The 27567-nt window shown below is 39.1% G+C and overlaps 2 protein-coding genes across 6 annotated transcripts in view; one reads left to right on the top strand and one right to left on the bottom strand.

The window, feature by feature from the left end:
* Positions 1 to 1215: 1215 nt before the first annotated feature.
* Positions 1216 to 27361, bottom strand: RO60 (Ro60, Y RNA binding protein). Of its 2 annotated transcripts, XM_070255771.1 has the most exons (10): positions 27163 to 27300; positions 17475 to 18074; positions 16955 to 17051; positions 14170 to 14390; positions 13533 to 13679; positions 13135 to 13272; positions 10911 to 11027; positions 10037 to 10150; positions 9612 to 9758; positions 1216 to 8234 (listed from the first exon to the last, which is right to left on the bottom strand). In XM_070255771.1, the coding sequence occupies exons 5-10, from the start codon at positions 13653 to 13655 to the stop codon at positions 8082 to 8084; spliced, it is 792 nt and encodes a 263-aa protein (XP_070111872.1). In that variant the 5' UTR covers positions 13656 to 13679; positions 14170 to 14390; positions 16955 to 17051; positions 17475 to 18074; positions 27163 to 27300; the 3' UTR covers positions 1216 to 8081. The 2 variants fall into 2 exon arrangements, with proteins under 2 accessions (XP_070111872.1, XP_001490874.2); XM_001490824.5 differs by lacking the exon at positions 16955 to 17051 and having other exon boundaries at positions 27163 to 27361.
* UCHL5 (ubiquitin C-terminal hydrolase L5) overlaps positions 26877 to 27567 on the top strand; it is a 40958-nt gene continuing 40267 nt past the window's right edge. For 2 of the 4 annotated variants that reach the window (XM_070255774.1, XM_070255772.1), the window contains exon 1: positions 27300 to 27519. The gene's annotated coding sequence lies outside the window, so the exon portion shown is untranslated. Of the gene's footprint in view, positions 27520 to 27567 lie in introns of all 4 variants that reach the window. The other 2 variants (XM_070255775.1, XM_070255773.1) reach the window with 2 other exon arrangements.

The following is a 27567-nucleotide window of genomic DNA, read 5'->3' as shown; positions in this document are numbered from 1 at the left end:
TTTGTTATTTTTTTAAGATTTAAAAAAATTTTTCCTTCCCCCAAAGCCCCCCGGTACATAGTTGTGTATTGTTAGTTGTGGGTCCCTCGAGTCGTGGCATGTGGGATGCTGCCTCAGCGTGGCCTGACAAGCAGTGCCACATCTGCGCCCAGGATCCGAACCCGGAAAACCCTGGGCCTCTGAAGCAGAGCATGCAAACTCTACCACTTGGCTACAGGGCCGGTCCCAAGTAATTTGGTTCTTGGTGAGGGTCCTCTTCCTGGTTTGCAGATGGCCATTTTCTTGCTGTATCTTCACAGGGCAGAGGGCAGGCAGAGAGAAAAAGTGAGCGCTCACTTCTCATACAGGCACTAATCCATCATGAGGGCTCGACCCTCAAGACCCAATTACCTCCTATAGGCCCCATTTTCAAATACTTCACACTGGGGACGAGAGTTTCAACATACAAAGTGCGGGGAGACACATTCAGTCCCTAACGCCATATTTTTACAGCTGGATAAAAGTATTATGTAAAACTAAGGCAAAACTAGGTATGAGTTTTTAGCAGCTTTTTTTTCCCCAGAACCATAGGCTAGAAAGAGAATGGTGACTAGTTTAAGAAAAAGTAACGTTACCTTTTTTTTTCAGTTCTCTATTTTTTTTGGTGAGGAAGATTGTCCCTGAGCTAACACCTGTACCATCTTCCACTATTTTGTATGTGGGACACGACCACAGCATGGCTTGCTGAGTTGCATGTAGGTTGGTGCCTGGGATCCAAACCCATGAGGCTGCCAAAGGGGAGTGGGTGAACTTAACTACTACACCAGCAGGCCAGCCCCCTATTTTACACTTGAATTGCCACAATAGCTAAGTGGGAAGTTGAAAAGCTGTTGAAAAAAAAGTATCTGGGTTTTACTGTTTACTAATATAAAAATATCATTTGAATAATATGTTTAAAAGTCAGGTGTCTTGATAAGGTTTAATACTGTTAAAAATTTTTAAGTCTAGTTTTCTTCATCTATAGAAATGTATAGTTCGCAATCTCCCTTTCTCCATACAACTGTTGACTTTGTCATCTTTAATACGACAACTATAAAATCAACCAAATATTCAAAGTTTTGGTAGGTGTATTCTGATGTAACTTGCTCTTACCCTTCTGCATAACCTACAGCTCAGATCTCATAACTTTTCAGAAAAGTTTTATGGGAATTCTGAGAGAAAAGAAATTCCTGATAATTGGCACTGAAACAAAAGATTTTTATTTGCATAGTTGACTTTTGGTGTTAACATAACTTTTCCCAGTTGGCAACTTTGAGTAGATTTTTTTCCACAAAATCATCCTGTTTTAAAACTCTTTCAAGAACGTGCATTTTGATTAAATTCAGTTGTTTTGGTCCTCTAATTGAAATCCACTGGAAAAGAATCCCCAACCACATATATTTAAAATAATTAAATAATAGGCATACACAATTAGAGGCATTATAAGGCCAATGTTAATTATCAAAACTTAATTTCCTCTTATTCAAATATGACTATAAGAACCTTAGCTTTTATAAAGCATATTATAACCTTACAATTCTTATTTCTTTAAAGAAATAAAAAGACAATTGTTTGCTGTGCATAGAGTTTATTTGGTACATCTATCGTTTTCTACAATAATACAACTGACCAGAACCAGTTCACTCAGTGCCCACCTGCCTCCATGTCTCAAACGGTTTATATTCACTACGGTATTTTGCAAGGCTAGAAAGGAGAGAAGGTCAACATTTCTCGGATTTGGTGAAAACTGCTTTATCATCAAAGAAGTTTAATACATTAGTGTTTCATTCATTTTCTATCAGAAGACAGCAAAATTACTTTGTTAGGTATATTATTTACAGTGCAAGCTTGGAAGACTCGACGAAGCCTCAGTGAGTTTATCAACAGACCCAGGAAACCCCCGCCTCCTTCCAGGGTCCTTTCCTTTGAAATGAAACTTGTTATGAATCAAACTTTATAGAGTTTTCAGCACCAGCTTGACAATTTAGTTTTCTTTCAGTTTTATAAAATATCCCTGCTTTAAAAGGCAAAGTGATTGTAAAAATGTGAATATAATTCAATGAATCACTGGCCTGGATACTTTTTATTACAACAGTCGCAATGTTTTACAACTATATTTACTTCTTTCAATGAATTTGCTTGTAGGCTTGAACAAAATATTTGCCTTTTGTCTTGAAAAATTCCCTTAAAAAATTAATCATTTTTGGAACTGTACAACTGTATTTTTCATTCATAGTGTTTAAATATGCAACTTGGTCCTTGGAGATCAGGTGACATAAGATCCAGCTGCTTGGATAATTTGTTCTACAAAACAATAAAAAACCTTAACTACCACAAAATATTACTGATGTTAACAGACATGTATGTGTCACACACCCGCGTACCCAGATTATCCTGTTAATGGGTGCTCAAACTACTAATGTGCAATCAGGTTTTAAAACTCAAGAGTTAAATCTCCATTCATGATGTAAAAGTGAAAGCTCTAAAAGACTTCTCGAGCCCTGGACTTCAGAAGCACTAATGCTATTAAGGCCTTACTTAGTGGACAGACCCAGTGGAAAGTAACTAGAATGCCTGGTTGGAGAGCTAGTCATATTTTAAGGCAGTCAGAGGTTCATTTTTTTCACTTTAAGGCTCTTGCATACTTAAATTTTATTCTAAGCAGGCATTATTTTGTGTAATTTAAATACTCATCAAGTGGTCAATTATGGAAATCAAAGCCTTTATATAAAGCAAATGGACAGTTTAGAACTAGACTATAACAATTCTCCCTTAACCAATTTTTTTTTAAAAAATGAGTTCATTTCTGTCATCCCTTTGAAGAATTTCTTCATTATCAGAAGCTGGCAATAAAAGGAAGAAAATATAACTCAAAAGCATTACAAAAGTTATGTCTTGTCACACCACACCAAATCATCTGTAGTCCATATTCAGAATAATAGTGCAAGAAAAACATTTTTTCTTGATTACTATTAATTGTGTACTATTTTAAATTTAATTTGGCTGTGTATGGATTCTAAACAGTTTAATTACACATAAAGCCTAACAAGTAATTTGCAGAGAAGTTTCAATACAATGTTTGTATTGATATAACACTCTGTCAGTTATATGTGGTGACGCTACATAAAATAGCAAGGCTTTAACCTCATTCGCTACCGTTAAGAATCCAAGTGTTCATTAAGTGAAACCAGCAGAAATGTAGCTAACTTACTATTTCTTTTGTTCAAGCACAAATTCTGACAACTTCTTAAAGTACAGAAATTTAAATATATTTTAAAATTAAATATTACCACTTGTGTTCATAAAATTAATATTAATCCTGGTGCTGCTAAATTAAATAGAAGCAAATGGCAAAATCTCTTTAGGCTCAGAAACAGCTTTTGTGTATTTTCATTGTATTTACAAAATTCATTCTCATGGAAAAGTATCACTTTAATTTCAGTAATAGAATTTTGCAACATAACTCTAGTTTATGTCTCTTTCTAGTAATTCCCAATATAATTTAGTATTTTCAGGGTTTAGGAAAAACTTGTCATTAATTGTAATTGTATTCAAACAGTATGCTTAACTACATTAGTTTTCTGCATGAAAAATATTACCACAGAATTAGCAAATAAAAAATCCACCAATCAAAAAAAAAGTTGAATGTCAATACAAATTATTTACAAGACCTGTTATGCTACAAGCCACGAATATATAAGCTAATGGAAGTGTTCAGAAGACTAAAGATTCTGACGGCGCGGTCTTTACAGTTATGGAAATAGAAGCATTGAGACACGCTATATTCTGAAAGAGTATTCAGTTATTTCTTTTTCTAAGTGCTTTTTCTAAGGGCTAGGTACATCTATAATTGCAAACAAAGTCTGAATAATTGATCTTACTCAAAGGCCACAAAATTTCTGCAAACATCTAATACAAAAGGTGTACAATATAACAATCTGGGGAGAGAATATATCAATCCAATTATTGTTCCAAGAGACCTGCCCATTATTAATTTGAAAAAAATATGATCTTAAATCTATATGGAACAAAAGGTAATCTGCAAAAGATTCATCCCAACCCTAAATATGGGTGACTTCCTTGTCATTCCTTCTACTACCCAGGTCGAGCAAGACTAGAACAAGAAACAGAAGGTTAAAATGTCAAAAGAAAGGAAGTGGAAAATAAAAATAGAGCTATAAAAGTAATCTTTCAACATAAGAGACACTGGGAGGCAGATAAGAGGGAAGTACTAACTAAAATCTATACAGTAAATACAACTAATTTCAGAGCTCAATTTATCATTTTTCCTAATGCTTCCTTGTACGTTTACATTGAGGCTCTATGACATTTCTCTGGAGGAGCTATGTCTGTTAAATCACCCCAAACCCGTGGTACCCGTGGTATACAAGACTAGAATTTTTCATTTTTGATTACTTACTCTAAGGGCATCACTTAACAAGAAATTTGTACTTGTGGGTATATCATCTTTAGGTCAAATTAAAATCAATCCACTAAGTGATCACAATGAATTCCCTTTAATTATTGTTGACATGTAGTTTTATTGTGCTTTTAAAGGTGTCTCTTACATAAACTGTCAGATTCTCAAATTTATTGAGGAAACCTGCCCTAAATTTCCAAAAGGATTTTATATTGGTTTAGCAAAACCTCAGAAAATGAGAAAAACAGCCTGCCCAAATGACATTCAATCATTTGTAGATTGACCAGTTACTTTAAAAGATTAAGCAAATGTTTGTTAACAGCATCTCTTCATTTAGAGGATGAGCTTGCTTTTCTAGGTCTATCCAAGGGGACTTTAGACTTGGAACCTACTCTTTCCTCCTCTTGATCAGAGATCAATGACTGCTTAGTCAACACTCAGCTTTGCTGTGAAAATCCTTCTTCCACATTTCCACTCAGAACAGGAATGTTTTAAAAAATTATTGAGCCTATTGAGCTATTTTGCTAAGACATTTTCTCTTTCAAAATACATAGCCTATTGTTTTTAATTTGTAAAAAGTTCTAATTTGTATTGCAAGCCCTATTCCCAATTTAAACTTTTATACAAATATTAATTCATGGATTCTTCTATGATCCAATCATCAGATGTTACTTTTTAAAGACAGCAAACTTGAACCCCATAGGTTAAATGGGCTGTCTACAGTGACACAGTAAATTAGATAAAGCAAAAGAGATTCCAGAGGGCTAACACTAAATGCCATTTCGTAGCATCTCCCTCGCTAAGGTTTCCCTAAAAGCTACTAAACTAAATAATATATAACAGTGTTAATAAGCGGAATTTCCAAGAAATTTCAACTAACAAGGAAGAGTAGGATCATAAGATTAGTTTTTGTTTTACTGATTACAGCTATATCCTGAAAATATGTACATATTTTCTAGGAAACAAAGTTTATTTTTCTTAGGATTGTTTTTAAAACATTTCCCTAAATATTAACATAGCAGTAATCCTAAAAGTAATTCAGAAAATAAAACTTCGTTATCACTTGAGTACATTTTATTCTTAATGAGGTCAAGTTTTTTATTTTTTCTATAGGATTATGTTATATAGCAACACAGGTTCTTAACACATTAATTGTGCTTGAGGATTACTATGAACTGCAAAAGTATCCATGGTCACAATTTCTCCATATTCTACTCCTAAAGCAATCATGTATATACATTATTTCCTAATACCTAGAAAGACAAAAGTCTTGAATAACTCTATTTTATCCCCTACTCTTGGGAGTCAATATTTTCCATTTTGCGGGGAAACGAATACTGGAATGGGAATGAAGAGACCCAGATTTCCAGATCTAGTGTTCCAAAGCCACACTCTCTTGGACCTCGGATCCTGAAATTAAAAAATTACCTTTTAAATTTCTGTTTCTCCCAGCTCTAAAATTCCATGATTTGAAAATAGTTACCTTCTGGGGTGGCTTTTAGTATTCTTTTTCTTCTTTCTGAAATCATATCCTAATCTATTTAATTAGACTTACCTAAATACTTCAAAAAGGTCACATCTAATCTGACTTGTCTGATGGATTTCAGATTAGCTTGTGAACACGTCTAAAAGCACTATAGAAATAGTACATAACTGAAGGAAATAAACTTTTATACTATATTCCATTAAACATTTCTCTTGGGAATAAAAAGTTTGATCATGTTATAATTTTTAATTTAAGAAGATCTTGGGTGTACTTAAAGAATTCAAAAACTATTACATAATTCTATTAGGTTCTTTAAACTTGAAATTCAATCTGAACACAATATTTTAATGTATCAAAAGTAGCTAATACGTTAAATCCCACACTTGACAAAGAGGGTTAAAAACAGAATGACATGAGAAGAAATGTATTTTTTGGGGGGGAGGCGGGGGGTGCTATTAGCTTTGCTGACCAAAACATTCTCAGGGAAATCACAACATTTATCAATTGCTACCAGTTGCCTTGAAGGAATGGCTACATATCAGAGCCAGCATAAATATGTCAAACAACTCTGAGAGGAACATTTTCTTGTCACTCCTAGAGCCCAAATTTCCGATGAAACAGAAGAAAATATCCACACAAATTTGAACACCACTAAAAGTCCCCCTTGCCCCAAAAACATAAAACCTCTAACCTGCTCGAGCATGTAAATGGCTATAATTTACATTTACTAGTTTGACTTTTCATACAGTGAAAAGGGCTTTATAAAGACCCAGTAAAGTCTTAATTAATATTTAAAGAATACATAAAAATTTGAGTTTTATGTATAAGCTATCTTAGACAAACATGATACAATTATGAGCAAAGATAGTGGCATTTCAACAGTTAAACCTCCCCACAAAGAAGAGGTATGTGCTTAAGAAAATAATGCACTTTAGTGTAATGAAAAGAAGTTTAATATACACAAATAAAATAGAAAAAATTTCTTACAGACTGGTTAGTGGAAAATATGCTACTTAAAAATTGCCTTTCAAACTTGAAAGACCTAGCTTGATTTTTTTACACTATCAAAAAAGAATGTTTTGCCACAAATGAATAATGGACAAAGCCCTAGGAGGCCACTGACACATTTACAGTTAGAAAATATCTAAAACCCATTTACAATTGGCTAAAAAAATAGCTAAAAGTAATTAGAACAATATTTATTTTAAAGTAAGAAAAAAGCTTATCTGGTTATAGTTGAGATTTTAATTGTCATACTTTCAGATTATGAGTGGGGGAGTTAAATGCTTGAAATATTTTACATTGTTTTAATAGTATGAAAAAAGGAAAGTGTGAGTACCTGTGGCTATGCTGTTATAATTCAGAGGAAACTGTCAAGTCACGCCCCTCACTCACAGCAATAAAATACACCAAAACAAACAAAAAGCAAACCAAATACACGTCCTCGGCTGACACAAACTTTAGAGTGTTTTCTCAGGGGTTTCCATGGGGCTTCTGGTTAATGGTAACAATCAAGTGTAAACAAGACATCGGAAACAAAATATCTTTTTCACTGAATTAAAAAGCTGCTATTAATGTGATCTTATAAAACAATGGAATTTGTAAAACTCATTCAAAATTTAATCAAATATCTTTTTTTTTTTTTTAAACCTCCTCGGTATAAAAGTTTACAGATGAGTTTCGTGTTCCATCACAGTTAAATGGTCCAGTGCATTTCAGAGTATATGGACATTATCAAAGCTGTCCTTTCCCAATGAAAACATTTAAGAAAACTTGAAGCAATTCTCAAACAAGTGACATGATATGAAACTACTTACACTTTTGGCTCTCACTTCTTTAAAGTACAAATGTGGTTATTATGCAAAGAACAACTGTGACTATTTACAGTGCCCAGCAACAAGAAGTTCTCCATCAGAGAGAGGCAGCTACAGTGTATTCTGAAGTATTTCCCAAGAGCGGGTTTAGTAGACAGAAAATACTTTGGGTCGTCTTCTGTTTCCTTCCCTTTGTTTTTGGTAAGGTAAGTTTTCCATTATGCACATACTTTACCATCCTTTTATCACCCTGCATTCAATTATGCTTGGCTGGGAAGAGCTTCGTATTTTTAGTGAGATCCCTGATGGCAACGGAGCTCCGAGATCATGCTGGTGCTTACGGTTAAATCACATCTAATGTGAAATTTCGAATAACATCCAGAGCTCCAGTATCAAAGCCACATATATCCAACATGCCCCTGTCATCCGGGTCTGCAATGGTAAAACCGTTTGATGTCATTCCACAAACAATCAGCTTAGCTGGAATATCCATTTTCTGTAGGAAAAGATCAAAATACATATTAAAAAAATTATACGTAAGCAAAAGCAAATAACCTCCAAAATTAAAACACTCAATTCTATCACAAGTTTTCATTACAAAGTCAATTTTTTTCCCTGCCCATAAAATTTGTCAATCTTTCAAGGGCCAGACTATATGATCTGAGAATAGAAAATAAAATTGTGTAAAGAACCTGCCTGAAATTCCTGCTTCTCTGGTTCTATATTCTTACTTATTCTATGGGCCGCAGAATACATTCCTGAGCAGCCTAGGGACTCTGTACTCATGAAAGTTGTCAGGATATTCAGGGGCATCAGACATTTTTACCAACATATCAAACACTGGGACAGTGTGTGTGGGTATATATAAATATAACAAAATAGTTCCCTGGGATTATTAATTTTTGGTCTGTGACTCTGATATCTGTAACAGACACATGTCACATGCAGGAACTTGTTCTGTACAGCTATGATTTAAGGTTAAAATAATCGAGTTCTTGAGAAAAACCACCACTCACTCAGTGTGCACTATGTCGGACGCCATAATGAGCTCTTCAAGTAATTAATCCAATGCAATTGTTCTAACAACCCTAAAAGGCTCATAGTACTATTAACTACCATGACATCTATCAGTCACATAATGTGTTCAGGTCCACAGTTACTAAAAGAGAAAGACTCAGAGCTCAGAACCCAGAGCCCACGCGGTCTTGACTCCAAATTCTATTCTCACTTGTTCTCAAACTTAAGCATACCTCAGCATCCCCAGAGGCGTTGGTTAAAACACAGTCCCACCCCCAGAGTTTCTGATTCAGCAGGTCTCCTGGGGGTCAAGTTCTATTTCTACTCCTAGTCACACTAGCCACAATTCAAGTGCTCAACAGCCCCACGTGACTAACGGCTACCATATTCGATGATGTGGATTTAGAACGTTTCCATCATTTCAGAAAGCTCAACTGGAGAGCACTGATTAAAACACAGAAACATCCATAAAACTTAAGACACAGATTATACAGCTCTGCTTTAATTTTATGTAGTCCTTTAACAGAACTCACAAATGATACTTTAATTTTTCAAGGAGCACACTGAATCATTAAAAAATTTACAGTTAAGGTAAAGTAAACATTTTGATTATTACCAAAAATACTGTTTGCAAAGGGTAGTCTTAGTAATGCATAGCATTGGAACTGGTTGAAATAAATTATCTATGTGTAGGCAATACTTTCTTCTTTCCACTACTGCTGAGTCCAGAACTGGAGCTGTATTCCTACGCAAAGGTACAGAACTACCTTCAGGAGCAGTTTTTTGGGAATACATAGTGAATGTTTGAGAATCGAGTCTTATTTCGGGGGAGAAAGAATATTAGAATTTGTTTTACCTTTCGATACTCCCTCAGAGCAACAGCAGGATGGACACCTCCAGCAAAGGTCTCATTATCCGTGAAGACAATGAAGACATCAGCAGCTGTATTTGTCTTTTGAGCCCAGATCATTGGAAGCGAGCAATCGGTTCCACCTGCTGGGATCTAAATCAGAAACATGAATACGAATAAAAGAAGTGCTCTACTTTCCATACTGAGATGTCGGAAATAATCAAAAACTTAAAAATACTACTTTTTACATTGTCATTTTGTTTAGAGCCAATATATAGGCCTTCCCAAAGCTCATACATATTTTTTTGATTTTGTGCTCATGAGAAAATTGAGATGAAACAATTTGTTCTCACAAATGTATTAATATCCAGCATGACACTGACATAAAATTATTATACATGTTAAGTAAACTTAATAAAACAATTTCATACCTGATTCATAACCATTAGAACCTGTTGCAAGGTCATATCTGCAGTCAATGGACATGGTACCATTTCATCGGAAAAAGCAACTACATAAAAATCTTTTTCTGTTCGTGTGACAACCTGAAAAATTCAACGGTAGTAATTTTCAGCAGATTGTGGGAAAATAAATACAATATCCTCAAGTTCATAAAACTTCATCTTGAAAGAAACACTCTATGATGCTTATTTTAATTCTAAACTTATTGTGTTTTGGAACTACACAGTAACAGGAGTATAGCTTTAAAAGTGCTTTCACAAACTTACAAAGACACTGGTTTCCACAACAATCCTTTGAAGCAAATAGAGTACATATTCTTCTCATCTTATTAAATAAAGAATAAAGCCACAGAAGAGGAGTGAAGCAGCTTGCCTAAGATTCATTTCTTGCCATTCAGTGACAGCGGCCAGAACCAAAGGTCCCTGACTATTGTTATTAGTTTCTGAGCTTTTAACTCCTATATTCATTAATAACTTCTCTAAGCATTATCTACTTCCTCAAAATACTATGAATACTTAATCTTTTGTTGTAAAATTAAAATTTCTATTCTGATTCTTCTTTAGACATGCTTTTTCAATATACCTACAATACTGAACAGACCCAAGTATATACAATTATATAATATACTTAAGTATATATACAATATACTTTAAACTTGGTTTATTTTTAATTATCTTTAGATACGAAAATGACATTTAAACGAAATGAAAATGTGCTAAATAAACTGAAATGACAAAAACAAGTGAAAATATAACTCTTGATGATATCTAACTTGATAATTTTGCCCCACAGTAAACATTTTGTGGGGTGGGAAACATTCTCAATTGTCTGAGGTGTCCTCACCATGCACATGGCTGCAGCCACCGTGCTGGCGTTGAGTATACTGCCCAAAACTCTTTGGTTCATAGAAGCACTGACATCAACAGCCAGCAAGAAACGCTTTCCAGTAGGCTCAACTGTCTAGAGAGAACACAAAATAAAACAATCATTAAAAGCAATCAGAGAAATTCTAAGTAGATTAAACTTCTAACAAATCATATTTACTTATCTTTCATTTGAAAGACTCTAAGATAAAAAGCCTGATTTTTTTTTTTTAAGATTGGCACCTGGGCTAAGAACTGTTGCCAATCTTTTTTTTTTTCCTTTTCTTTTTTTTCTGCTTTATTTCCCAAACCCCCCCAGTACATAGTCGTATATTTTAGTTGCACATCCTTCTAGTTGTGGGATGTGGGACGCCGCCTCAACATGGCCTGACGAGCGGTGCCATGTCCGTGCCCAGGATCTGAACCCTGGGCCGCCGCAGCGGAGCGCGCAAACTTAACCACTCGGCCACGGAGCTGGCCCCAAAAGCCTGATTTTTGATTTATCAATTAATTGAAGTATTTAAAAATGCTTAGCTTTCACTAGAGGTAAAACAAAGTAAAATAGCTTAGTTGCTAATTTTATGTGAGGAAGTTACCATCTCCCTGCTTTTTAAATCTTTCCTCATGAAGTAAACAGGGAATTTCTAGCCACAAACTATTTTTGTGGCATTAAAATACAAATAACATAAAATTTACTTTTTAATAATTTTTAAGTGTATGATTCTGTGGCATTAAGTACACTCACAATGTTATATAACCACCACTATCTATTTCCAGAATTTTTTCATCATCCCCAATACAAACTCTGCACCCATTAATAATAATTTCTCATTCCCACCTCTCTCTAGCCTCTGGCAACTTCTATTTGACTTTCTGTCTCTGTGAATTTGCCTATCCTGGATACTTCATATAAGTGGAATTATATAATACTTGTCCTTTTGTGGCTTATTTCACTTGGCATAATGTTTTCAAGGTTCGTCCATGTTGTAGCCTATTTCAAATGCCTTTCCTTCATAAGGCTGAATACTCCATTGTATGTATATACCATAATTTGTTTATCCATCATCTGCTGATGAACACTTGGTGGTTTCTACCTTTGGCTAAGGTGACTAATCCTACAACCATTCATGTACAAGGATCTGTTTGAGTCCCTGTTTTCAACTCTTTTGCGTATACACACAGGTGGCGGAATTGCTAGATGGTATGGTAATCCTATGTTCAACTTTTTGAGGAACAACCGAACTGTTTTCCACAGGGACTGCACCGTTTTACATTCCTACCGGCAATACACTAGAGTATCAATTTCTCAAGATCCTTCCCAACACTTGTTATTTCTGCTTTTTGATAAGAGCCATCCAACTATGTGTGAAGTGTTGTCTCACTGTGGCTTTGATTTGCATTTCCCTGATGACTAATATGTTGAGCATCTTTTCATGGGCTTTTGGCCATTTGTATATCTTCTTTGGAGAAATGTCGATTCAAGTACTTTGCCCATTTTTGAATTGGGTTGTTTGTATTTTTACTGTTGAATAGTAGAAGTTGTTAATACATATGTTCTGGACATTAAACTCCTATCAAATATATCATCTGCAAATATTTTCTCCTATTCTTTAGGTTATCTTTTCACTTTCTTGAGTGTCCTTTGATGCACAGAAGATTTAAATTTTGATAAAGTCCAATTTACCTACTTTTTCTTTTGTTGCCTGTGCTTTTGGTGTCATATTTAAGAATCTATTGCACAGGGCGGCCCCCGTGGCCGAGTGGTTAAGTTTGCGCCCTCTGCTTTGGTGGCCCAGGGTTTTGCTAGTTCGAATCCTGGGCGTGGGCACGGCACTGCTCATCAAGCCATGTGGAGGCGGAGTCCCACATGCCACAACTAGAAGGATCCACAGCTAAAAATACACAACTATGTACCCGGGTGGCTTTGGGAAGAAAAAGGAATAATAAAAATAAATAAATAAATAAAAAAAACTTGTCAAAATGATCTAAGGATAACTGGTTGTTGCCCACAGGTAGAAAGAAATACTTTACTCATAAACTTATAATGTTAAGTATATACCCACCTTCACATGAATTAAGGAAAAACAAATGAATATCTAATCAAAAATGGGTAAACTATTAATATTATCTTTAAAATACGTTTTTACAAAAGATATTAAACCCTAATTGGGTCATTTATTTTAAAACAAAAGTCAAACCATTACCTTAAAGGTTTTGTAAAAAGCGACATCCAAAGCTTTCAGAATGTCTTCATCAGGGCGCCACTTCAGTTTTCCTCTGAGCCCGTGACCTGTTTTATAAGTTTCTAATGCAATCAGAACATGAAATGGATGTATACGAGCCTAGAAACAAGATAAAGACAGAAAGGAAATGCAAAATTGAAACGAAAAATCGTAATTACATGTCAGATTTTTGTTATTATAGCTAATAAATATTATTTAATAAAGAAAAAAACGAGGGTATATTAATCTTAGATTTTAGAGTCAAAATGCAATTTGGTACGATAAAAGTCTCAGAATACCTAAAAAATGTGCTGCCTGTACTTCTAAAATTTAGGCGCCAACTTCTTCCAATAGTAGTAACTAACGAAGGTAATGCTTACCTTTTTTAACAGTTTTTCGTTACACAGTTTTTCACATACTAAAGATACTTCTGAATTTCCTGGTTCAAGCACTGAGTTGGCAGTCATCTTTCCTAGGTTTCTGAGTAATGCAGTGAGAGGCATTTCTTGTAACAAAGCTTTCCAGATCTATTGCAAAAACGTAGGTAGACACGTAAGGAATTAAGAGGAAATGAATCAGTACAACATAGCTACATCAATAATAATATTAATGATGTGTTCTCTAAGGCTTTCTTTTGGGGTTCACAGCACTCTCTAAACGAAAATTTGTGTGAACTGGTCAAAGGCTTATCAACTAAACTAACTTGCTCTTTATCAGAGTAAGAAAGTGAAATGTATTTTATGAAGGAATTCCACAAAAGAATTTTACTTATTTATTTTTAATTAGCAAGTCAAATTAACCAGCATATTTTGTGGTGTGGAACTAACACTTATTGAATGACAACTACATCTGGGCACAGTGTTAGGTGGTGTTCTAAATAAACATTAATTTCAAGATATATTTTAATTTTTCTTACAAAGTATTAATGAATATATAGTTATCCAAATATATAGTTATCCTTTGAACACATAAATTATTCGTTTCAACACACGCTGTAACATATTATAATTTACTTACCTCTTTAGACTTTAAGTGATTTGTCAGAAGATGTTCCCTAACTAATCTATGCTCTTCTATTAGATGGATGACTTCCAGTTCATCTTTTGTGTGCTTCACTCTCTCCACAGCCTCCAGATACTTTAATAACTTTTCAGTCTCCACAGAAAGTGCTTTTTCTTTATACAATTCATGGACCTCTTTCCAGCCCTTTGTAATATATTTGGTCACAATAGCAAGTCCTTTAACAAAATAAAGAATGGAAAAGGCATGTGGGATTACTAGGTAAAAGATAGAACACGTTGACATTATGTGATAGGCCTAACTAGATACACAGGAGTTCATTTCTTTGAACCGCAATGCTGGTTTCACTGCTATAACATATTTAAGGGAATGGAGTCAACTAATTTTGCTTATTCCATCACAACTGTTTCAATATGAGACTTTGGAGAAAAAACTCCTATATCCTAAGTCATTTTTGTACAGAGCTTCTTCGTTTTTGAGACACTAGCATTAGAAACTTTGTAGACAGTGCCTAAATCAGGTCCACAGTCTCAGAACAATTCACAGAAGTGCAGACTATCTCGGTTCATCTCACGTTCACTTGTCCCTTTCAGCTGCTCAATACGCAGTTATGAATAGCAGAGATAAGTGCAAGCGGACGGGTAGGTAGGTAATTTGTAATTTTTTTTAATAACTGAGAAAGTATTACAGGCCTAATTTAAAAGAAGAAACACAATGAGTGCATTTCTTCTACAATTTCTTTTAACAGGTGAAAGACCTTTGGATTAGGGTTGAGGAAGTTTGGGCTATAGCCCACACTCTGCCAATAAATGGCTGTGTCACCGCTCCAGGCCGTAGCTTCCACTTTTGTAAATCAGGGAGTGAGAGGGGGAACTGAGTTATCACTTTCAAAGGTCTATGGGGGAAAGGTGGGTAAAAGAAGTAAATGCAACAGGCCACGTGATACAACAGAGAGTGTGGGACTGCAGTGAACTAAAGACAGTGTGCCCTGACAAACGTTTTAGTGAAGTATTGGCTTAGTGTTGCCAAAAAAATGTATTTTCAAAAGAAGCCAGAATATGGATTTTTATGTGATGTCTTATAATTGTTTTTTTATGCGATGTTGGCAAAGAATTCATTTTTTTCTAAAATATTGTGCAGGCCAATACATCTCTAAGGCAGACTGAGCCTATGTGCTATTTCTGAACTCTAATGTAGATAATTTGATCAAAAGTTAATACTAGGGGCTGGCCCCGTGGCAGAGTGGTTAAGTCCACGTGCTCTGCTTCAATAGCCGAGGTTTCACCAGTTCGGATCCTGGGCGTGGACATGGCACTGCTCATCAGGCCATGCTGAGGCGGCATCCCACATAGCACAACCAGAGGCATTCACAACTAGAATACACACTATGTAACGGGGGGCTTTGGGGAGAAAAAGGAAAAGAAAAAGATTGGCTCAGGTGCCCATCTTTAAAACGAAAAAAAAAGTTAATACTAATATGCAGGAACTTCTAAAGCATTGTGACTTGCTATCTTCCAGACTTTAGTACAAAATCTTACATTGTCTTACATGATTAAATGTTTCATGTGAGCATGTCTTCTATTTTGTCCTTCCAATTAAAATAAAATTTCCTTGAAGGAAAAAATCTTCTTATTATTTTTCTCCTACCAAAGTTCTAGAATTGTGCTGGCCACACAGTATGTACACAATAAATACCTGATTACTTGAATCACATTTTGACTTGTTTTATCTGTTTTAAATACACTTTTCAGTTAAGGTATTAAAATATTACTTATCAGTAGCTTAGTTTGTTTCCAAATTCTTTTCACTCTGAGAAGCCTGGGGATCTTTTATGCCTAAACATATTGCTATTATTACAAGGCTTCAAGGATGAATTCTGCCCTCAAAAATTTAGAATTAAATGTGGGAGTAAGCTTAGGGAATATTTATTAATTCCTCATTTGACAAACCAAGAATTAAAAACCCAGAATAGCTGTTTGTACAAATTCAGAAACTAATTTTTCTGATTAGAACTAGCACGTAGGTCCACACCGCCACGTAGTGTCTCAATAGAGAAAGCTGGATCCCTCTCTTCTTCTCTTACTGGACCAAAGATTTAAAAGTAAAAAAATTAAACCATGACTATGTTAGGGAAAAAGCACAGGTAAGTCTTTTTATGTCTTTAGGTTGGAAAAGGCCTTTCTAAACCAAATACAAAACAAAAACCTATGAAGAAAGACATGGAGAGATTTGATTTCATTAAAATTCCAAACTTTGGTGTGCCAGAAACAATCCCCCCATCAAAAAAATTCAAAGACGAAGAAAAAGTGGGGAAAAATGCACACAATGTATATAAAATAATTAATTCCTATACTGTGTGTCCCATGTTTAAGAACAGTGCCCATCCATAGTAGGTGATAAGTTTTTTTTTTTTTTTAAGGAAGATGACCTCTAACATCTGCTGCCAATCCTCCTCTTTTTACTGAGGAAGACTGGCCCTGAGCTAACATCGGTGCCCATCTTCCTCTACTTTATACGTAGGACACCTGCCACTGCATGGCTTGCCAAGCGGTGCCATGTCCGCACCCAGGGTCTGAACCAGTGAACCCCGGGCCGCTGAAGCAGAACTTGTGCACTTAACCACTGCACCACCGGGCCGGCCTCCGCAAGTCCCCAATTTAAATGATTCCTGACCAAAAGCTTTTCTTACTTCCCTTATGAAAAGGACCAAGCGATTATTGTAGATCCAACTAACTTCTCAGAAGCCTCTTCCCATAGACACAGAAAAACTGCCCCACGTTACCAGGTGCCCTGGCTGACTGCGTGGAGACAAGAAACGTCCTGAATTGTTAAGTTCAGCGCTATTTCAGGCAGCCTTTGGGTTCCATGGAACATATGTCCTAGGGAGACAGGGAGGGAGACAAATGGTAAGGGGCTAGAGTGCAGCCTGGCTATTCGCCATCGACTGGCAGGAGCTGTCCTGCTTACTACACCTTTAGTCACGTCCATGCTGCTTTCACAGTCCAGAATCATCTGGGTGAGCACTCTAGCTAGCAGGGTGACATTTTAAGATTTAGGATATTAACCTGTAGATCTGGCATTTGATTCTTGACTATTAATTTCTGGATTGCCTGTGATAGGTGTTTAATTCCAGGTTGGCATTCAACATATTTGAATTAGCCCATCAGTGTGTTCTGAGAATGAAAGAATATTTCTAGAAAATATCACATAACTGTCTTATGTCAAAGGAAAATCTGCTATTTATCGGGTATCTGCGCACCCCGCTCCCCCAGCCCCTGTCCCGACAAAGATCTTATCCTTACCTTCACTGGAAGGCTTAAGATGCGACAACCTTAATAGGTCTTTGTGAGACCAGCCATTTCTTTGTTTATATTTCGTAACAGCCAGGGCGAGGGCCATGCCCCCTTTTTCATTGTACCAGTCTGCTATAGCCTTCCGGAGGGCACGACCCCACATGCCACATTTCATGCTTGCCTTCAGATCTTTCTTAAACTGGATGAAAGTAAAGAGATGTGTAGGAATGCGACAAACTTCAGAGACAGCTTTAAATGCTGCTTGTTTCGTGCTGATGTCAGAACACTGGGAGCAAATGGCAAGCGCAAAGAGCACAGGCTCTTGCTTGGCGGTTCTGCCTTCTTGACTGAACGCCTTTATCTCCTGTATCACTTCACAGCCTCTGCCATCTTCAATCAGTCTAATTAAAGCCTCGGCGTTTTCCAGGCCCAGCTTCTCTTCTTTGATATAGTAAGTCCCACCTTCAGAACCAAAACATAAGAACCGGTGGAGTCGATTCAGATCGGTGACTTGCCATACGTATCCATCTTCAGAATTGGCTATCTGCTTCTCATTCAACGGTTGCTTTTGGTGTACTGATTCCTCCATTTTTCTGTCTTTTAGGAAACCTACCAAAAAGCAAAATGTTATTGCAGCTAGACAGAAATAGTAAAATTGGTAAAAGGAAAATATTTATTAATCTATGCTTATTAAAATCTGCCATAAAATCTTTTAATTTAAAATATGTTTTAAGCTCACTAAGTGGTGGTATGATAATGAGAAGCAACAAATAAGAAGGCAGGGTTTTTTGGGCCAGCCCCATGGCCTAGTGGTTAAGTTCAGAGGCCTCTGCTTCCGTGGCCCAGGTTTGGTTCCCGGGCCCGGACAGATACTGCTCGTTGGCGGCCAGAGCAGCTGCCACCCACATAGAAAGCAGAGGAAGACTGGCACAGATATTAGCTCTGGGTGAATCTTCCTCAGAAAAAAAAAAGGGGACAGTTTTGAGTTATAGTTTGTTGGTTCAAAGACTAAGCAGGCAGCTGAACATGGGGTGTGGAGGCCCAGACAGAGGAAAATAAAAGGCGGAGGGAGGAAAGCAACACTTAGAAAGATCTTATTCCCTTTACTCCCTGAGTAACTGTGTAGACATTTTTGGGTTGTGCATCCAACATCCATTCTTTTTTTTGTGAGGAAGATTGGCTCTGAGCTAACATTTGTTGCCAATCTTCCTCTTTTTGCTTGAGTAAGATTGTCACTGAGCTAACATCTGTGCCAATCCTCCTCTATTTTATGCGGGCTGCTGCCACAGCATGGCTTGACATGCAGTGCTAGGTCCATGCCCGGGATCCAAACTTGTGAACCCCAGGCTGCTGAAGCACAGCACGTGAACTTAACCACTACGCCATGCGGCCGGCCCATCTAAAGTCCATTCCTCCCCTCTCCCTTCTCTCTTATCCTCTTCCTGGCGTTACGTCCTTTAAGGGAGGCCAGGACATTCCCCAGTCCCAAGGGATGAATCATGATTACTCTAAGCCAGTGTTCTCAAACTGTGTGCATCAAAATTACTTGAAGCGCTAGTTAAAACACAGAATGGTGGGTCCCATTCACTCCCCAAGTTTCTTTCTTAGTTCAGTATGTGTGGGGTGGGGCCTAAGCATCTGCACTTATCACAAGTTCCCAGGTGATGCTTTCACTCCTCTTGCCACATGACTGGTATAGACACTGGGCATGTATCACAATTCTGGCCAGTGTGATGCTAAGTCTGCTGGAAATACTTCTGTTTTCTTCACTCTTAAAAAGGGCCTTGGGCTCTTAAAATGAATGTTCCCCTTTCTGCCTTGAGACATTTACAAGTGATGTCTGGAGTGGTGGTAGCTATCCTGAGCCATGAGGAGGCCAGTTTAAGAAGACACGTTAATTTATAAAGACGGCAGAACAGAAAAAAAACAGAAGGAAGCTGGATCCTTGATATCATCAAGCTACCTGGAACTGCCTTATTTACAAATTTCCTAATATATCACAAATGTATCCTTATTGTTTAAGTCATTTATAAGTTTTCTGTTACGTGTAGTTGAGAGCATCCTAACTGATTAACATCCTATTAACTGTGCTCACTTACAGTTTATGTCATCTGTAACTACCCACACTTTCCTCCTTCCACTCTCCAAAGCTACTAGAACTAGCTGTCTAGATAGAACTAGGGATAGCGTCTCTCCTAGAAAGGGACAGAAACAATACCCCTTTCTATCCTCCTAATGGAGCAACCGTCCACCACCTCATCAGTCCACCGCTACTCTTACTACAGTATAGCTGTTAACCCAGGTGCCACAAGCTTCCTGCCTACACCTTATAGTGCACTGGGCTTCTCCCCATGGCCAACAAAACAAGAGTACAACCAATAAGACACCTCAAACAGCGTTTACCATATACTATGTGTAAGATAAGACGGAGGTTTCTGTTCCACTAAAAAGATCAAAAAAAAATTTTTCCCCGCCCTCAGGGAAATCACTTTCTATTTGGTGAGGGAGAAATATATACACAACACAAAGCAAACAGTAATTAAGTGTTCTAACAGAAAAGCACTGAGTGAGCAGAGGAGGATGAAATACTGCTGTCTCATAATCTAGCAAGACTGCACAGAGAAGGCAAACCGGAAGACCGGTATATAAAGCTTGGGGGAAGCCATTCCAGAAAGGGGCTTCTGAAATCTTGCTCTGTGTCTTCAGATTTTAGAAAAGGAACTGTCTAAATATACTGGCACAGTTTCAAGAAATGTTGACAGGTAAGGTAGTAGCTTAAAGGGCAACACGAGGTACAAGAAATTTTATTTTGAAGATGATACAAGCTTGGACGTGTTTATTGTGGGGCAGGCTAAGGATGACAAGCTGGTGAATATTAACAGGTAAGAGCTAGGGAGAAAGGGGCCTGTTGAGAGGAGAAAGAGAAGGAGGGGCACACAGACTTACAGGAAACTAGGGAGGAGTGGTATCATGGACCACGGGAGACAGAACTTCAAGGAGTGAATGGCTGGTGACGTCAAATGCTCAGAGAGCAAGTAAAATAAGGCTGGAAAATGAGCACTGATTGAGCAAACAGGCATGAAGGGGAAACTCAACGGCAGCAGAGTGCTGTAAGAAACAGCCTGATTACAGGCAGAGGAGGAGGGCAGGCAGCCAAGAGGAGACTTCCCAGGCAGACTACTCTGCAAGTTACAAAGAGAAGGTAAGAGAGAGCGCGGGAGCTGGAGGATGAATCTTTCTACCTTTTTAGATGAGAGGACATTGAAACACTCAATTTGGAGAGCAGAGGACAGTAGAGAAAGGGCAGGGCGTGCCTGAAGAAACAGGATTCCTGAAGGCAGGGGACAGAATGAGCGGGAGGGCACCCTTGTTCCGACTGGCCCACAGAGCAACCTCCTTCACTAAGCGGGGAGAGACATAAGGAAACCGAGGGAGTTCCCTAGGTGAGGCAGTGTGGTAGGTAAGGGAGCAAGGAAAGACTGGGTCTCAGAGAGGGGAACACATACCGGTGTGGGGAAAAGCGCATGGGAGAATGCCCAGCCTCACACTGTGACCCTGACTGAGGGGACAGGGATTAGAATCATGTTGGAAACATCAGCATCAATCTTCCAAACAAAGCTCTGGTATAAAGTGGCTTATGTTGGTGCAGGCCTAGGCTCTGTGGTGCCAGAGATGCCGCGATCATTTCCATTAGTCATCAGGGACTGATTCACAGTCACTGCGTGCAGCACAGGCCGAAACTCCTGGCACCGTGGATGTGGCTGCTTCTTCTATTCGCTCTCACCCCCTCTTCAACTGGGCTTTGACCTCTGCCTTTCGATCCAAAAGACTCTGAGAAGGTTAACACGCTTCTCAAAGACTGATACCTTAATTGCTAATTCCAGTAGAAAATTTTCTATTATCTTGATCTTTACATTGCATTTGACATTGCTAGCTTCTCATTGAGCTTTCACAAAAACGCTCTGGTGGTACTTCAACCTGCCTATTCCTGCTTATTAGTTACCTTTGTTAGATGCATACCGTTGCAAGGACATTCACTATCAGATTTCTCTACACCAGCTTTACCACACAAGGCCCACCTGGTGAGACTCAAAGGTCCCAACACAAACCACAGCATCCTCCCCCTCCTAATTCTTTCCCTGTATCCTTCTTTGTGAGCACATCCAGCTACCATCATTAGTTCCCTTCAGAGCAGGGACCAGGTCTTATTTGTGTATCCCTCCCCTGAACACCACTTTTAAGCAATTAGTAAGACGCACTTAAGGATAACTACGCAGCAAGGAAGTTGATTTTCTGAACCATTTGTCTAAGAACTATGCATGATTGGTTTTTCTTTCCTGTAAGATGTATTTTGAAAATAAGTCTCAATGTGTGCAATTAAAAATGTAATTCAAGCCTTTGAGATAAATCCTGTAATCAGAATAAAATAATAAATGTATTAACTGTAGGTGATGGAAACACAATCAAAAATAAAGCATGAAAAAGTTATAAAGAGAAAGTAATGAATACTGAGTAAAAATGACATCTGAGAACAGTATTTCTCTGTAAGTTTAATATTAGGTACTCAAGCATCTTTTGTAGAGCAAGCAGCAAAATGAACTTTTACATCTATAGAGGATGCCTAAGACAGAAATCCCTAAACGTGACCCTGTAACCCCTAGTATAAGAAAGGAAGTCAGTTATTTATCCATAGTTGTAGCAATGGAATTTTTCCTTTGCACATTATATTAATGACAACCATGAGGACAAACCCTTTTAATATTTCTGCAGGAGAAACTGCTCAGCTTTTCCTACGCTTCTGTGATCACACTTTCCAGGGTACAACCTAAAGCAGGGGAACAGATCACATCACTAACAGCTACAGTAGCTCTCTACTTGCTTGTGTATATTTACCAGTCAAGTTTTTAAGGTGAAATACGACAAACAGAATGGCAGCATGTTTCAAGCTGGTCTCCTTGGCACTGAGTGCTGCTATATAAATTAACTTTAAAGTGGCTAGATGGTAAGACACAGACGTATAATAAAGAATATCTGGTCTTTGTCCCTGGTTCTTGGCAGAGCTTCAAAAACCCTTAGAATTTCCTGATTGACAGGAGTGTCTTTGTTATGTTAATGAGGTAACTAGCTCCGGTAGCCTCAGGATGGGGCTGGTCACCAGAAAGACCAATCCTTTGATGAGAGGGTTGGAACTCAGGCCGATCAATCTCCCTAAGAGGGGAGGAGGGCCTGAGATTAAGCTCAACTAAGCAGTCAATGATTTAATCAATCATGCCCAGTAATGAAACTCTATATACAAACTCTGGACTTAGCGGAGATTCCCAGTTAGTGAACAAATTAATGTGCTGGGAGGGTGACATGCCAGGATTCCAAAGACCAAATCCCACCCGTGCCTCTAGACTTTGGCCTATGTATGTCTTCCATTTGGCTGTTTTTGAGTTGTATTCTTTATAATAAAACTGTGATCATAAAGGATAGTGCTTTTACTGAGTTATGAGTCATTCCAGCGAATTATTGACCCCGAGGGGGTTGTGGGAGGCCCTGAATTTGTAGCTGGCCAGGCAGAAGTGTGGGGAGACTGGGGACCCTACTTGCAGCTGGTGTCTGAAGTAACGGCAGTCTTGCTGGGGATCTTGCCCTTTAACTTGGGGGATCTGATGCAAACTCCAGAATTGAACTGAACGGTAGGACACTGACTTGGTGTCAGAGAGTTGGTCTCAAAACACAGACACCAAAGGCATAAGTAACAAAAGAAAAAACAGATAAACTGGACTTGATCAAAATCTAAAACTGGTGTTTCAAAGGACAGCACCAAGAAAGTGAAAAGATGTCCCATGGAATGGAAGAAAATATATGTAAACCATACATATGATAAGGAACTTGTATCTAGAATAAAGAACTCATAATGCAATAATAAAATGATGAATAACCCAATTTAAAAACAAAGGATCTGAATAGGCATTTCTTCGATGAAGATCTACAAATGGACAATAAATACATAAAAACATGCTGAATATCATTAGTCATCAGGGAAATGCAAACCAAAATTGCCATGAGACACCACTTCACACTCACTAGGATGGCTATAATCAAAATCACAATAATAAGCGTAGGTGAGGATTTGGAGAAACGAGAACTAGCATACACTGCTAAGTGGGAATGAATGTAAAATGACGGATCATATGCTAACTCTCTAACCTTTAGAGAAGCTGCCAGGCTGTTTTCCAAAGTGGTAAGGGGTTTCTCCTGGGGGTGATGAAAATGTTCTGAAATTAGATAGTGGTGATGGTTACACAACTCTGTGAATATCTAAAATCCAATGAAGGGGCCAGCCCCGTGGCCAAGTGGTTAAGTTTGTGCACTCCGCCTCGGTGGCCCAGGGTTTCCCCGGTTCAAATCCTGGGCACAGACATGGCACTGCTCATCAGGCCACGCTGAGGTGGTGTCCCTCATGCCACAACTAGAAGGAAACACAACTAAAAATACACAACTAGGTACCAGGGGGCTTTGGGGAGAAAAAGGAAAAGTAAAATCTTTAAAACAAAACAAAACAAGAACAAAAAAACCCCACTGAATTAACTACTTCAAAAAAGTGAATTTCATGATATGTGATTCATGAAATCTCAAACATCTGTTAAAAAATGAAAATTAAAAATTGGCTAGATAAAATATATTTGGGAAGTTATTTAAATAAGTAAGCATTTAAATGGTATGTAACCCTACTTTTTAAAATATTTGTCTTTAGAAGGCAATTTGAGGGGCCAGTCCTGTGGATGAGTGGTTAAGTACACACGGTCGGCTTTGGTGGCCCAGGGTTTTGCAGGTTCGGATCCTGGGCGCGGACATGGCACCGCTCATCTAAGCCATGGTGAGGTGGCGTCCCACATGCCACAACCAGAGGGACCTACAACTAGAATATACAACTATGCACTGCGGGGCTTTAGGGAGAAGAAGGAAAAAAAAGAAGATTGGCAACAGATGTTAGCTCAGGCACCAATCTTGAAAGAAAAAAAAAGCAATTAGAGAAACACACAGACATACAGTTAGTTACTTGTTTCCCCCCAACTGTCATCATTTCCCTCTTGAAAACTTAGCTTCATTGTCAGTGGGTTAGAAGGCAGTGGGGCAGTGAGCGAGGTCAGAGCCTGGCCATCAGTTAATCCACTCTGGAATAATCAAGTGTTGTAAATCCAGATTAACAAATAAAAGATAGTTAATTCTTCCTTGGGTTGGCCTGACCTACCCAGCGCTCTTAAAGCACACCGTTCCAAAGAATCTAATACTGCTAAAGTTGTATTAAACTTCCATAAATTAAAATTTGGGGAAGAAATGAAATAGATCACAGTATTATCAAAAGCATGGCTGCCACTTGAAATTGGTTGTGGATGTTCTATACATTGCTCACTTCTCTCTTAATTTTGAATGCAAAATCAGCGAATGCGAATAACACAATACGTAATAGCACTTCTTTCTGCTTCGCATTCATTAGAACATTTATGGTATCTTTTAACAGCACAAATAATGTTATTTCTAAAGATTCCTCCATTTTTCTTTTCTTTTTTTTTGAGGAAGATTAGCCCTGAGCTAACTACTGTCAATCCTCTTTTTGCTGAGGAAGACTGGCCCTGAGCCAACATCCGTGTCCATCTTCCCCAACTTTATATGTGGGACACCTACCACAGCATGGCGTGCCAAGCAGTGCCATGTCTGCACCTAGAATCCAAACCGGTGAACCCCAGGCCACCAAGAAGTGGAACGTGGGAACTTAACCGTTGCACCACCAGGCCGGCCTCTCCTCCATTTTTCTTGAAGGTACACATCTGACTATCTTTCCAAAGTCTCTTGATCATTTGTTAGCTGAAAATGCTATCTTTTATCCCAAGAGGTCAAAAAAGTTTGCAGCTTATTCCTTTTTAAATGAAGTCAAGGTGACTTACGTTTATGACAGAGTGCAAGACAGTTTTAAAACAATACTGCAAAGCCTGGGGCCACAAATTCAAATACCTGTATCATGCAGATTGGTAATGGACATGATGGATCAAGTCAAGTGTGATGCAATAAAAAGTGGTGAGGAACAGCGGCAAGCGCTGACAGCATACCATCCAGGAGGCATGCATCTTCAGCCAACTGGCTGCCAAGTGGGATGGGCCTCGGACTGCCAGATCCTCCCATTTTTCTCAAAGACCTAGAAATCTGGATTTTCATGTGAACTTTTAGGGTTAAATGTTAAGAACAGAATGAAAAAAATTTTAACCCCTCTTTCTGATTACTTCCAGTTTGGGTCAAGAGCTAAATTTTCAGTTTGGTTTTTCTACAACAGGCACCACGTTAAGTTGGGTATCAAATAAATATTAGTTTTGATGTATTATTTAGCACAGAAAACATTTTCAAGTCCACAGCAATATTACAGACTAAAAAATACCATAAACAGTTTGGGGCCCATTCTAGCTATGGTTCATAAGGAAACAAGGCTAGACCCCTGTGCCTCAGAAACTTTTCCATTTAAGTACCCTTAGAGGGCAGATACTGAACAGAAGCCCCCCAGCTTGAGTGCAGAGTCTCCTAGGGACAAACTTCAAGAAAGTTTCCCAATTTTTTTTTTATTGAGGTTATGACAGTTTACAACCTTGTGAAATTTCAGTTGTTCATTACTATCTGTCAGTCATATTATAGGGGCACCACTTCTCCCGTTGTGCCCAGTCCCCACGCCTCCTTTCCCCCGGTAACCACTAATCTGTTCTCTTTGTCCACGTCCCAAGTTTTTTTTTCAATCAAACACTTGACACAACTCTTGGCTTCCACTCCATAATACAGTCACGCTTGTTTTTACATAAAAGCTGTTCCGTTGTGGTTTCCTTCAGTAAAATTTGTTTACTTTGTGGCTTCACATAGTCGGTAACACAATGCTCCCTAACTCCAGGCCTCAAGCCACCTGTTTGAGAAACGAGGAACCAAAGTTTTACCCACTAAAGCATTTTTCTTCTGGAAGCCAAAGGCCCTTCTCGAAACTCAGCTTTAAGGAGCGATGCATCAATACATTCTTCAAAACTTTAATCTTACCACTAGCATTCCGCAGGGGCCTGCTGAATGCAGGCGATTTCGTGAAAATAGCTATTTTTGTTTTAACTCATCATTTAGTCTTAGAACCATCACAAATGTTTTAAAACTAATACACTATATCTTGTCAACCTCATGTTTCTTTGAGGCATGGCATCCCCTTCCACTTGTCCATCATCCCCACGGACTATGGGACGGATCTTTCGCCAATCCCTTGTCATTCCCTGTAGGATCGCCTTGTGGCTTCCCACAAAGATCCTGCCGCCCAAGCCTCAGATCCAGGGCGACGCCTCACGGCGCAGAAGCCGCGGGAGGAGGAGGAGGTGGAGGAGGAGGAAGGGGAGGGGTAAAGCGGGCACTCCGGACGCCGGCCTGGGCGAAACTATGCAAGTACCAGCAGGAGCTGTTCGGAAAGGGCCCACCCTCGGGAGCATCCGGGCCCAGCAGGGCGCGGATGTCCATGCAGCAATGGGCAGGGCACGGAGCGGAGCGCGGGGGACCGGAGGTCTGGCGAAGCGTCTGCTCCGGCCTGGAGCACTGAGATGCGGCGTGAGGGACACGGAGGCCCGCTCACAGCCCGCGCATCCCTGGGGCCGCTCAGACCGCACAAAGGGCCCCGGGCCGGCCTCCCGCCTTTCCTCACCTGCGCTCCGCCGCCGACCCTCCGAACCCGCGGCGCCCCCGGGAGAAGCCCTGCGCCGCGCGGGGGATCGACGACAGGCGGCGGCCTGATGGGCGGCGACCGCTCCAGCTCCACGGCCACCGCCGCCGGGGCCTCCAGGTCCGGCTCCCGGGAACGAGTCCCGCCCCTCTTCCGTCGCCCCGCCCCATTCCGTCGCCCCGCCCCCGCCCCAGATTGGCGAGGATCCCGGATGTTCCCTCCCCCGACGCTCTGAATTCCCGCCCCTTCCGAGTCGGCTACGGGTCCTGCGCAGCCCGGGAAGACTTTCGCTGTCTCCCGGGCGGCTAGAGCGTCCTCCCGCGCTCTGTGGCGCTGCAGGTGACGGCGCCCGGAGGCTGTCGGGAAGTAGGCGGGGTGACGTGGGGT

Source organism: Equus caballus, chromosome 30 (assembly GCF_041296265.1).
Source record: "Equus caballus isolate H_3958 breed thoroughbred chromosome 30, TB-T2T, whole genome shotgun sequence".
In the NCBI taxonomy this organism is placed as follows: Eukaryota; Metazoa; Chordata; class Mammalia; order Perissodactyla; family Equidae; genus Equus; species Equus caballus.
Note: the sequence above shows the minus strand (reverse complement) of the source record. Positions and strands in the feature narration are given on the sequence as shown.

Bases quoted from the DNA above. Each gene is read 5' to 3' on its own strand.
- RO60 (XM_001490824.5), bottom strand. From the start codon at position 18,054: ATGGAGGAATCAGTACACCAAAAGCAACCGTTGAATGAGAAGCAGATA. The intron at 14,391-17,474 runs GTAAGGATAAGA...ATTTTGTTAAAG, and splicing joins TCTTAAGCCTTCCAGTGAAG to GACTTGCTATTGTGACCAAA. The intron at 9,759-10,036 runs GTATGAAATTGT...TTTCTGATTTAG, and splicing joins TTCTAATGGTTATGAATCAG to ATCCCAGCAGGTGGAACCGA.